The sequence below is a fragment of the Schistocerca gregaria genome, chromosome 7 (genome assembly GCF_023897955.1).
Source record: "Schistocerca gregaria isolate iqSchGreg1 chromosome 7, iqSchGreg1.2, whole genome shotgun sequence".
Classification (NCBI taxonomy): Eukaryota; Metazoa; Arthropoda; class Insecta; order Orthoptera; family Acrididae; genus Schistocerca; species Schistocerca gregaria.
In genome coordinates, this window is record NC_064926.1 from 233,740,740 (window position 1) to 233,754,377 (window position 13,638).

A 13,638-nucleotide genomic window follows, 5' to 3' on the forward strand; every position below is an offset into this window, starting at 1 on the left:
AGACGCCAAAATCACTTGAAGAAGGACGCGGGCTGTACTGAGGATGTTCCTGTATTTCCCATCGAACCTGCTGAAACGTAGCTTTCGTCCGATTGGCAGTGTGGGGGCGGGCGTTATCGTGCTAGAGGGTGGTTCCATCCGGTGGCATTTCCCGGCGTTTGACTATAAAATGTCGCGGTTGCTGCAAAATGTCTTCATTTCCCTGAGCAATGACTGTTGCTGAACTTAGCACAACTCGTGTGAACAGCTTCGGATTTCTTTGACGTGGGAGATGTGGGATGTTCTCATGACTGGCTTTGACATTTGTCCTCGGACTGTCGCAATGCTGTCGGATGGAATCATCCTGTTGCACGATAATGCTCGACTCTACAGTGCCAGGCTGACGAAGGCTACGCTTCAGCTATTTCTTTCGGAAAAATTACAACATCTTCCTTACAGCCCGGAACTTTAACAGTGCGATTTTCACATCTATGGTGACCCGAAGAAAGACATCCGTGGGCGTCGGCTTCAGTCAGACTAGGAAATGCAAGAGTGGGTCGGCTGCTGACGGTGTTTTATCAAACGAGATTTGATCGTATTGTCTCCCACTGGGATAAATATCTTAACGCGTGTGTTAACTACTTTTGAATGGAATCATCCCATGGTTTGATTGTGGCGGTGTTCGGTTTCCATTTGGCTGTCCTCATATATACAGGGTGTTACAAAAAGGTACGGCCAAACTTTCAGGAAACATTCCTCACACACAAAGAAAGAAAATATGTTATATGGACATGTGTCCGGAAACGCTTACTTTCCATGTTAGACCTCATTTTATTACTTCTCTTCAAATCACATTAATCATGGAATGGAAACACACACCAACAGAACGTACCAGCGTGACTTCAAACACTTTGTTACAGGAAATGTTCAAAATGTCCTACGTTAGCGAGGCTACATGCATCCACCCTCCGTCACATAGAATCCCTGATGCGCTGATGCAGCCCTGCAGATTGGCGTATTGTATCACAGCCGTCCACAGTACGAGCACGAAGAGTCTCTACATTTGGTACCGGGGTTGCGTAGACAGGAGCTTTCAAATGCCCCCATAAATGAAAGTCAAGAGGGTTGATGTCAGGAGAGCGTGGAGGCCATGGAATTGGTCCGCCTCTACCAATCCATCGGTCACAGAATCTGTTGTTGAGAGGCGTACGAACACTTTGACTGAAATGTGCAGGAGCTCCATCGTGCATGAACCACATGTTGTGTCGTACTTGTAAAGGCACATGTTCTAGCAGCACAGGTAGAGTATCCCGTATGAAATCATGATAACGTGCTCCATTGAGCGTAGGTGGAAGAACATGGGGCCCAATCAAGACATCACCAACAATGCCTGCCCAAACGTTCACAGGAAATCTGTATTGATGACGTGATTGCACAATTGCGTGCGGATTCTCGTGAGCCCACAAATGTTGATTGTGAAAATTTACAATTGATCACGTTGGAAGGAAGCTTCACCCGTAAAGAGAACATTTGCACTGAAAATAAGATTCACACATTGTTGGATAAACCATTCGCAGAAGTGTACCTGTGGAGGCCAATCAGCTGCTGATAGTGCCTGCACACGCTGTACATGGTACGGGAACAACTGGTTCTCCTGTAGCACTCTCCATACAGTGACGTGGTCAACGTTACCTTATACAGCAGCAACTTCTCTGATGCTGACATTAGGTTTATCGTCAACTGCACGAAGAATTGCCTCGTCCATTGCAGATGTCCTCGTCGTTCTAAGTCTTCCCCAGCGGCGAGTCTTAGGCTGGAATGTTCCGTGCTCCCTAAGACGCCGATCAATTGCTTCGAACGTCTTCCTGTCGGGACACCTTCGTTCTGGAAATCTGTCTCGATACAAACGTACCGATTCACGGCTATTGCCCCGTGCCAATCCATACATCAAATGGGCATCTGCCAACTCCGCATTTGTAAACATTGCACTGACTGTCCACATAACATCTTTTCTTCATTTGTGTGTGAGGAATGTTTCCTGAAAGTTTGGCCGTACCTTTTTGTAACACCCTGTAGTGCTGACAGGAACATCTTTCTTGGCTACAGTTCAACAGAATCTTATGAACTACACATATTTTTGGACGTCTTTTTTTCCGAAAGATATTTCCAGGCATCAGAGCCTATACGAATTGTTGTGTCATAGTGTAAGGTGCACATCTCACGGAGTGAAAAACGTCTGTTTCGCTAAGGCATTTTATTACTTTCAGGCAAGCGGGAGAGTATATGGGACGACTTTACACACGAACACCCGGATTGGATCGCAGACGGCTCAAATGGAGACGTTGCCTGCGACTCCTACCATAAGCTGGATGACGACCTCCAAATGCTCCAGGACCTTGGGGTGAGTTACAATTACTGGATGTAGTTGGAGAAAAGACCTGATTCTCCGTCTTAGCCGTAACTGGGATGAGGAAGCGAAATACATTCTTTTATTCACCTCGCAGTGAACCTTGCAGGATTTTTCAAGATGTCGACAAACATTCATCGACGGTAGATCGTACAAATACGATCAGTTTTTGTTAATTTTGTTTCTTTGTTGACTCTCCGTTTATGAGCTATGTGCATGGTCATTACACACAATCGCTACTAGCGACCTGATATGCAGCTCCTAGTGATGTTATTTTTCTGTCGTGTTGTGCCAGTCATGTCACTCAGCTTGTGTTGTTGTTTCAGTGGCGTGCTTCTTACCATTGCTGAATTTAGCATATGCTGTAACAATAATGTGTCTACAGTGGTGTGCATCTTACCAAAGCAGTATTCATTTTAAGACTGTATCTTCAGTGCTGTTCGTCTTACTAGTCCTGAATTCAGGTTTTCTTGCTGTTAGTATTCAATGAAACATAGAGTACGTCTTTGATGAGCTCAGTGACAAAGTTATGTGTTACGGCGAGGAGAAGGGAAACGGAGGGGCAGCTATACGGAAACCGGTTCCGTAGCAGAAGATATCAAACCACCGTATTTTCGCTCCAATTCACGGACTCTTCGATAAACGGAGTCTACGTCATCAGCATGGTGGTGGTGATATCATGACCTGAGAACACCAGATTTTGCAATGAACCTTCAACCAGAAAATGTCCTACAGCCTGTGGTATCGAAACACGTCCATGTTCTGTTTGGAGAGTACCGCGGGAGTACAATCTTTACGCATACCATCTTCAAAGATTTCAGATTTTAGGACCAGCTGGTTACCACACCATAAGCATACCACACCAAAGAGTGAATGATGCTCCTCCCGCACATGAGTTTTATTTACTGATTAGCTTTCTTTACACTTATTGGGTATTTTAACAGCAGGAGCAGTCCCATTCAGGAAAATGAGTAACCACTGCTGTTAGATCGCACCAACGAAGGTTCTCTTTAAACTTGTTCGTACCTCTTGCGGGAATACAGGAAACGCTGCGAGCAAGTGAGGTGAATGAACAAGGAGCTACGCTTGTTGCTGCTTGAATATTGCTCAGCAGTGTGGGATCCCTAGCAGATAGGGTTGATAGAAGAGATAGAGAAGATCCAACGGAGAGCAGCGCGCTTCGTTACAGGATCATTGAGTAATCGCGAAAGCGTTACGGAGATGATAGATAAACTCCAGTGGAAGACTATGCAGGAGAGACGCTCAGTAGCTCGGTACGGGCCTTTGTTGAAGTTTCGGGAACATACCTTCACCTGAGAGTGAAGCAGTATATTGCTCCCTCCTAGGTACATCCCGCGAAGGGACCATGAGGATAAGATCAGAGAGATTAGAGCCGACACAGTAGCATATCGACAATCCTTCTTTCCAAGTACAATACGAGATTGGAATAGAAGGGAGAACCGATAGAGGTAATGAAGGTACCCTCTGCCACACACCGTCAGGTGACTTGAGGAGTATGGATGTAGATGTAGAATTTGCGATAACTTGATAATTTGGGTCGGCCAGGAAGCGTGTTAGGATAGCAGAAACGATTAAGGTGATCTGGCGCGTAAATCGGGAAATCCGGGTTCGAGTCACGGCCGGGCATAAATATTCACTTGTCGCTATTTAATTTATTTTAATGCCCGATTGTGGTTGATGCCTGATTCTATGTTGTGTCATGTATTTATGCTGAAGTTCTCTTGCGTCTTGAATATGTACGACCGCTGAAGCATACATGGTGTTTGTGCTTACGGACATGTTAGAAAGAAAGAGACACCACATATAGCGATGAGGCAAAACATTATGACCACCGCCCACCACGACGTTGGATGTCACCTGGTGGCGTTGCGGGCACGTGACGCGGTAATAGAAGCACGTAACCGGAGCAGACACGATAGGGAGAACACACTAGCGAACATATGGGCTGCAGTGGGGAAATCCATTGAGATAAGCGACTCTGACAAAGGGCAAATTATTTTACGAAGAGTCTGTGACCTAGTATCACGAAAACGGCGAAGCTGGTCGAATGATGACGAGCTACTGTCGTGAGCTTCTATGGAAAGAGGTAGAAGGACAGTGAAACTACCACTAGGCGCTAAATGGTTGGACGCCTCCATGACTCTTCATAGAACGTGGGGTTCGGAGGCTGGTCTGCTTTGTTAAGTAGGATGGATGGTGATCTGTGGCATCTCTGCCTAAAGAGCACGATTCTGGTGCACGCACAAGTGTTTCGGAGCAAACCGGTCATCGTACATTGTTGAACATGGAGATCCGCAGCAGACCACCCCTGCGTGTTCACATGTTGACCCAACGATATCGTCAATTACGATTGCAGTGAGTACAGGCCCATCCGGATTCGACCGTCGATGAATGGAAACGTGTCGGCTCTTCGGGTGAATCACATGTTTGCTACACTAGACCGATGGTCGTCTACACAAACACCGTCTTCGACATGAACGGCGGCTCTAAACGTGCAACGCTCCACAGGCGCAGGCTGTTGGGTGCACTATTATGCTACGGGTATTATGCTGCGCTTGCATGGTGTGGTGTGCGTACTGTAAGACCTTCGGTACACACACCATCAGATTATTTGACTTGTCGCTCTAACTAAGTAGGCGAGTGTCGGCAATATGTCTCGTGGTCTTATCGTGGCGTGTTTATCTTCTGCCGTTAGGTCAGACGATAGAAATACCACTTGCACGCTTAGAGTAGCAGATTGGCGGTGACCAACTTTAAACAGAACTTGATTAATTTTCACACACATTTATTAAAATAATAACAAGCCTAAAAACTGCTTAACATGGTTCTGGTTGCTATTTACAATTGACAGTCGGAAGTTCCTTTGGTCTTGGTACGTTAATCTTATTCTCACATATCTCTGATACTTGACAAAATAGTCTTTTCATTTCTCTTCATGGCTATGTACAGGAATATGATGATCTTATTAGGTGCAGACTGGAAGTTGACTACAGACTAATGCAGACTAATGAAGACTGTCAAATCGGAGTTCTGTACACTCGTTATAATACCTCGCGCGTTTAGGTATCACTGCGCGAGTGTGATCGGCGAGGAGAAAGGGTGCTACGCTGGCACCAATCTCATTGGCTTGGTTACATATTAATACGCGGATCGGCGAAAGCAGAATTTGGTCCAAGACAGCGCCATCTCGTAGTGCGGAGACGGACGAGCGCTGCGCCTGCGCTGTTGTGCTTAGCGGGGCGCGCTCTATTGGGAAAGTTGTGTACGCGCTGACTACGCGGAATTATGTACACAACACTATGTCTTGTAATCTTATTTGATCGCTAAGCGAGACCTGTAACAGAGACAGTAGACTTGTTGTATTGTCCCCCCCCCCCTTCAGCCCCCTATCGGTTCGATACATTTCATCATCACGATCAGTTTTCTGCTATATTTGCCTCTCCATTTTCTGCCATCCATTGCTTCCTTCTTACGGCTGCTGTATGTTGTGCCGTCCATCAAGTCATCCAGTATCAAATCTCTTCCTTCCTCGCTTCCTTTTACCTTCTACACAACCTTCTAAAACTGTTTTTATCAGTCCGTCATCCTTTCTTAATACACGCCCAATCCAATTTCTTTTTCTTCTTTTTATTACATGTAGTAACTGTCTTTTCTCTCCCACTCTTCTCAGTATCTCTTCATATTTTACTCTGTCCATCCAACTTATTCTTTCCATCCTCCGCCATGTTCACATCTCAAAAGCTTCCATCCTTTCTCTGTCTTTCTTCCTCAAAGTCTATGTTTCGGCGCCTTACAGAAGAACACTCCATAAGACATTTTATGAGTCTCTTCCTGAGTTCTCTGTCCAGACCACTGCAGAAAATTCTCCTTTTCTTATAAGATGCCTCTTTTGCCATTTCTATCCTTCTTTTAATTTCTGTGGCGTGTTTCCAGCCGGTGTCTATCCTGCTTCCAAGATACTTAAAATTTTGCACCTGTTCCATAGTTATTTCCGTTATCTTCAATGGTGTCCACCGAATCCTATAATTCTTTTTCTCCTGTGGCTAGAAGGACCATGTCATCTGCAAACCTCAAACACCCTACTTTTCTTCCTCCAATTTCTACTCCTTTGTCATCTAATGAGCATTGGTCCATCATATTTTCCAAGTAGGGGTTGAAAAGGATCGGTGATGAACAGCATCCTTGTCTTACTCCTTTTCTTACTCAAATCCAGTTTGTACTTTCTCCTCTCACTTTAACTGAGGCTTTTTGATTAAGATATAATGAGTTTACAAGTCTTCTGGTTTTGCAGTCCACTCTCTTTTCCCTCATTATAGTCGCCAGGTTGTCCCAAACCACAATGTCAAATGCCTTTTCTAGATCGATGAAGCGCATATATAGGTCTCTTACTTTTTCAGTCAACCTTTCTCTTAAGATTCGTAGGAGCCCTATTGCGTCTCTGGTACCCGTATTCCATCTAAAGCAAAACTGCTCCTCGCCAAGATTCTCTTCCATTACTTTTTCAAGTCTCTTGTTAATTATTCTTAACATCACTTTGGGTGCATGTGAAATGAGGCTGATTGTCCTGTGCTCACTACATTTCTCAGTTCCTTGTTTTTTCGGTAATGGAATCATTACTGTTGTCAGAAAGTCTTCAGCCATTCACCATTGCCATATATTCTATTACATCACCTCAATATTTCGATTATGCACTACAGCCCCCTGAGTACCGTAACTACTGTCGTCAGCAATACTCGTTGATCGTGTGGGGACAAACATAATTTCATCTTACCAGTGCCAGTCCTTTCTCCGCAGCCATCCCGTGTTCAATTCTTCGAAATTAATGGGAGGCTATGTATACAGGGTGGTCCACTTAATCGTTTCATTGCAAGTATCTGTGTAACACCAATAGATACTAAAAAAAAACGACTTTCACGGGTATGAAGGTTAGGCAGGGGCTCATGAAAGTAAATACTATGAGACATTCTAAAACGTAAGTAAATATCAAATTTATATGTTTTCAAATGGACACCCTGTAATATTTATCGCGCAGTCATTAACATGAAGAAAACACAAAAAGAATGGTGGTGGTTGCATCGCAATATATCTCTTACATCAGGTGAAATTACAAAGTGAAGTTGGCGCTTGAAATAAACGAAACGTGCTGCTATTGCACACTTCGAGATGCAAATGTGAAACCCACGTTACTCGTAATCGCGATGTGATTGACTCACTACGATGCAAGAAACGCTGTACATATTGCCATTTTCATTGTTATTAAGTGTTCTGGAAACATTATAGATGTCCAGTCACAAAACTACGCAGAAGTGCCATTTACACCTCTGTTAGATCCTTGGCCAGCCATTAATTATGTTTACCATGGCCGATGACATTCGTTTTTTTGTTACCGTTATGTCGATTCTAGCGCTGCAGTAAAGATCAGTAAATATGAACGATCGAACGCTTTCCTTATTTTTAATTGTGCATCATTGTACATCTGTGTTCTTCCCAATCGACTTGATAGCAGTGTAAACATAATTAAATACAGCGATTGTTGCGTCACAGTGCACCTATCATATCGTGATTAAGAGCAACCTGGGGTTCACGTTTGCATCTCATGTTGTGCAATAGCTGCACGATTCGTTTATTTCAAACGTCAACTCTACTTTGTAGTTTCTTGGGATGTAATTGACGTACTACGATGCACCCACCCCATTATCTTTCTGACTTTTCCATTTGCTGATTGTGTAGGAAATAAAAGAGAGTGTCCGCTTTTTTTTAAAAAAAAAACCTTGCCTTGAGAATCATATTTGTTTCGTTTTAGACTGTCTCATAGTATTTACTTTCATTAGCCCTTGCCTTACATTTATACCCGTGAAAGTCGATTTTCAATATCTTTTGCTGTTCCAGAGATATTTGCGCAGAATCGTTTGATGGGCCACCCCGAACATCTCGACTTAACGTCTGTGTGATCGCTGAAGTAATACTGAATAAAACTGATGAGAAAAGAAATCTGTGGCACAACCTGACTAGAAGAAGGGATCGGTTGAAGGGACACATTCTGAGACATCAATGGATCACAAATTTAGTACTGGAGGGAAGTGCGGCGGGGGAGGGTAAAATTCGTAGAAGGTGGCCAAGAGATGAGAAAATAAGTGGATTCAGCAGTTTTTTAGAGATGAAGAGGCTTGCTCGGGATAGAGTAGCATGGAGAACTGCATCAAGCCGGTCATAGGTCTGAAGACCACAACATTAACATCGACTGTGTTGCCCAATATTCGGCCAACACGGTTCAACTCCTCGTAGCTTAAATTTGACCGTGATAATGCTATTAAGCGATCTCTACCACTGTAAAATGTAGCAATAATTTATGAAGATCAGAGCACAATATTGTATCAATAAAGTATGATAATAAAAACAAGGAACTCGATTTTTATCACGTGATTGGTGGTGGTGGAGTGGGGGATGGAAGAGGGGATAATGTACAGAGTTGTATGATACGACATGGGATAGCAAATGAAAGCAAAATTACAAACAAAGAATTTATATTGGCCTTATTCTTTTCATTTAGGTCGACTTCTACCGATTCTCCTTCGCATGGAGCAGAATCCTTCCCGAGGGCCACACTGATCAGATCAATCAGGACGGCATCAGCTACTACAACAAACTAATAGATGGTTTGATAGAAGCTGGGATACAGCCAGTGGTGAGTACCATTCATCTGAGTCATTGTTTTCTCTTCGAAGATTTTCTGTCGCACGCCTATTTGGATGTGTTTATTACTTACAGTTTCACATAAGTGCACAGGCAGTGTAGAAAGTTACTTGACTGTATTTCATTTGAGAAGAAAAACAAGTTCGTGTTAAAGAGAGAGTAAGGAACAGCTGCAGTTGAAAGAAAATTGCGGAAGGGGAACTTGGGGTATGATTGGATAGCTAAAGAGAAAACTAGGTAAAAATTACAGTTTTCACTGTAAGATAAGCAAGGCGTAAACAAACTATATTAATTATAAGGACTTATTTTACATGATTTAAGATATATTTAATACTAGCTATAACCGGCTACACTTCGCTGTGGCCCAGTACGCCTAAATATAAAAGAAAGATTAGATAAAGTACACCTTTCTGATGAGTTTGGAAAATGGATATACGTCCTAATATCCTTCTGTTCCATGTCCCGAGTTCATCTCCCTCTAGGCCCTTCTTCAGTCTCTCTCTGACCACCGCCTCCCAGCACTCTTTCTGTCCATCGTCTCCACCCTCCTCCTTCCCCCCTCTCTCTCTCCATCTCCTCCTGCTCCACTCTGTCTCCTCCTCCCTCAGTCCATCATCTCCTCCCCCTTTCATTGTCCATCTTCTCCTTCCCCCATCTCTCCATCTCAACCTGCCGCTCTCTCTGTCCATCTCCTCCTCATTCCCTCTCTCCTCTCCCACCCACCTCTATCTGACCTTGTTTATTGCAGTTGCTAATTCAGATTTTGTACTAGCATTCTAATCGTAAACCAGTAAGTCATAAATACAACTTTGATGTTTGCTAACAGCATTTCAATATCAAAGTACAATGATCATCCAGAACGTTATGACCACCGACGCACTGGTGGTATAAACCCGTCCAGGCGCTAGCAGCTTCACCTGGCGAGGAATAAGTGCTAGTCAGACACTTGCACGGTCTGTGTAGTATCAGCGAGCGTGTTGTCCGTGTGTAGTAGAGAAAAGGCGCGCGATCTATCTGCGTCTGACAGAGGGCAAATTGCGAAGGCCGGAAGCTCGGGACGAATACACACTGTATCGAACACTCCTAACGTTGGGCTTCCGCAGCTGACTACGCTTGCACTTGCCAGTATTAACACCAAGACATCGGCAGCTACGATTGAAATGGGCACATGACCATGGGCACTGGAGGATGATGCCCATGTGAGGAACGTCACCGAAATTGTGGGTGCCCATCGAAGACTAACTGTCCGAGAGATTGAAGAATAATGCAGCAGCACTTCAGCTGGATCATGTCATGAAATCCTGACACAGTGTCTCGGAATGGATCGTGTTGCCACCAAGTTCGTCCTACGGCTAAGGAGTCAGGACGGGAAAGACCTTCGCCTTGGAATCTGTGAAGTGCTTTTGGAACGCGCAGATGAGAATGAGATGTTCCTTAAGAGAATCATAACTAGCGATAAGACGTGGATCTACGGTTATGATGTTGGGACCATGATTCAATCTTCGCATCTGGTTGGAAAAGATTCTCTAAGGTCAAAAAAAGCTCCTCAGGTCAGGTCAAATGTAAAAGCTATGCTGATAGTTTTCTTTGTTTCAAGAATTCGTGCCAAAGGCACTAATTGTGAATCGATGCTACTATTGAGACGTGTTACGACGCCTGCGAGGAAATGTGAGAAAGAAACGGCCTGAAATGTGGCGAGACAATCCATGGCTGTGGCATCACGATAACGCACCCACACGTTCATATAGTTCATCACCGTGCTGCCCCATCCTCTGTAATCTCCAGACCTGGCTCCTGCGGAATTTGTTTTTTATTTCCAAAGTTGAAAGCCCCGTAGAAAGGGCGAAGATTTGCAGTGATAGTCGAGGAATTCGAGTACTCGGTAAATAGTACAATTCTCAAGGCTGTCAATTCAACTAAGTACCTGGGTGTTAAAATTACGAACAACTTCAGTTGGAAAGACTACATAGATAACATTGTGGGGAAGGCGAGCCAAAGGTTGCGTTTCATTGGCAGGACACTTAGAAGATGCAACAAGTCCACTAAAGGGACAGCTTACACTACACTCGTTCGTCCTCTGTTAGAATATTGCTGCGCGGTGTGAGATCCTTACCAGGTGGGATTGACCGAGGACATAGAAAGGGTGCAAAAAAGGGCAGCTCATTTTGTATATCGCGTAATAGGGGAGACAGTGTGGCAGATATGATCCGCGAGTTGGGATGGAAGTCATTAAAGCAAAGACGTTTTTCGTCGCGGCGAGATCAATTTTCGAAAATTTCAGCCACCAACTTTCTCTTCCAAATGCGAAAATATTTTGTTGAGCCCAACCTACATAGGTAGGAATGATCATAAAAATAGAATAAGAGGAATCAGAGCTCGAACAGAAAGGTTTAGGTGTTCGTTTTTCCCGCGCGCTGTTCGGGAGTGGAATGGTAGGGAGATAGTATGATTGTGGTTCGATGAACCCTCTGCGAAGCACTTAAATGTGAATTGCAGAGTAATCATGTAGATGTAGATGTAGATTCTGCCACTGGAAGTCCTGTGACGTTACAGTGTGTATTTCTGATTGGTGTGATGAACGGCAGCTAGCTCTAAATGTAGAAAAATGTATGTTAATGTGAATGAACAGGAAAAACAAACCCGTAATGTTCGAGTACAGCGTTGGAAGCGTGCTGCTTGACACAGTCGGGTCATTTAAATGTCTCAACGTTAGCAATGCAATATGACATGGAATGAGCACATAACGACTGTAGTAGGCAAGGCGAATGGTCGACTTCGGTTTATTGCGATGATTTTAGGAAAGTGTGGTTCATCTGCAATGGAGACCGCGTATATGACACTAGTACGAACCACTGTTGAGTGCTGTTCAAGTGTTTTGGATCCGCACCAGGTCTGATTAATGGAAGACAAAGGGGCAAGTCTGAGGCCGGCTGTTGGATTTGTTACCGCTAGGCTGCACTAAACACAAGTATTACGGAAATGGTTAGGGAACTCAAAAGTAAATCAGTGGAAGGAAAGCGATGTTGTTTTCGAGCAGCACTGTTGTAAAAATGTAGACAACCAGAATTTGAGGATGACTGCAGAAAGATCCTGTTGTTGTTGTGGTCTTCAGTCCTGAGACTGGTTTGATGCAGCTATCCATGCTACTCTATCCTGTGCAAGCTTCTTCATCTCCCAGTACCTACTGCAACCTACATCCTTCTGAATCTGGTTAGTGTATTCATCTCTTGGTCTCCCTCTACGATTTTTACCCTCCACGCTGAACTCCAATATTAAATTGGTGATCCCTTGATGCCTCAGAACATGTCCTACCAACCGATCCCTTCTTCTGGTCAAGTTGTGCCACAAACTTCTCTTCTCCCCAATCCTATTCAATACTTCCTCATTAGTTATGTGATCTACCCATCTAATCTTCAGCATTCTTCTGTAGCACCACATTTCGAAAGCTTCTATTCTCTTCTTGTCCAAACTATTTATCGTCTATGTTTCACTTACATACATGGCCACACTCCATACAAATACTTTCAGAAATGACTTCTTGACACTTAAATCTATACTCGATGTTAACAAATTTCTCTTCTTCAGAAACGCTTTCCTTGCCATTGCCAGTCTACCTTTTATATCCTCTCTAATTCGACCATCATCAGTTATTTTGCTCCCCAAATAGCAAAAATCCCTTACTACTTTAAGTGTCTCATTTCCTAATCTAATTCCCTCAGCATCACCCGACTTAATTCCATTATCCTCGTTTTGCTTTTGTTAATGTCCAGCTTATATCCTCCTTTCAAGACACTGTCCATTCCATTCAACTGCTCTTCCTAGTCCTTTGCTGTCTCTGACAGAATTAAAATGTCATCGGCGAACCTCAAAGTATTTATTTCTTCTCCATGGATTTTAATACCTACTCCGAATTTTTCTTTTGTTTCCTTTATTGCTAGCTCTATATACAGATTGAATATCACCGGGGGGAGGCTACAACCCTGTCTTACTCCCTTCCCAACCACTGCTTCCCTTTCATGTCCCCCGCCTCTTATAACTGCCATCTGGTTTCTGTACAAATTGTATATAGCCGTTCGCTCCCTGTATTTTACCCCTGCCACCTTTAGATTTTGAAAGAGAGTGTTCCAGTCAACATTGTCAAAAGCTTTCTATAAGTCTACAAATGCTAGAAATGTACGTTTGCCTTTCCTTAATCTTTCTTCTAAGATAAGTCGTAAGGTCAGTAAACATACTATTGGCGCTAAACTACATTTCCCGTAAGGACCATGAAGATAAGATCAGAGAGATTGAAACGTCCCCTTTGAAAAATTTATACAAGACTGTGCTTAAACTGACACACAATAGTTTTTTTAGCGCAACGCAATCTGACTTTCAGTAATCCCTACAAGAGAATGGCCCTGACTAACATTAACCTATATGTTTCACAAATCACAAAAATCTTCGTTACTCGAACTACTACAATACAGCGAGCGCCACTACTGCCAGCTAACTAAAAGATTCAAACTACGGAAGTCACTAACTACTGATAGGCACAGTTA

At 43.6% G+C, this 13,638-nt stretch overlaps 1 protein-coding gene across 1 annotated transcript in view; it reads left to right on the forward strand.

Moving 5' to 3' along the window:
- The window catches only part of LOC126281884 (myrosinase 1-like), a 121,775-nt gene that overhangs the window by 14,036 nt on the left and 94,101 nt on the right, over positions 1–13,638 (forward strand). The window contains exons 2-3 of the mRNA XM_049981199.1: positions 2,247–2,380; positions 8,958–9,092. Of these exons, the coding sequence (XP_049837156.1) occupies positions 2,247–2,380; positions 8,958–9,092 (269 nt within the window). The remainder of the gene's footprint in view (positions 1–2,246; positions 2,381–8,957; positions 9,093–13,638) is intronic.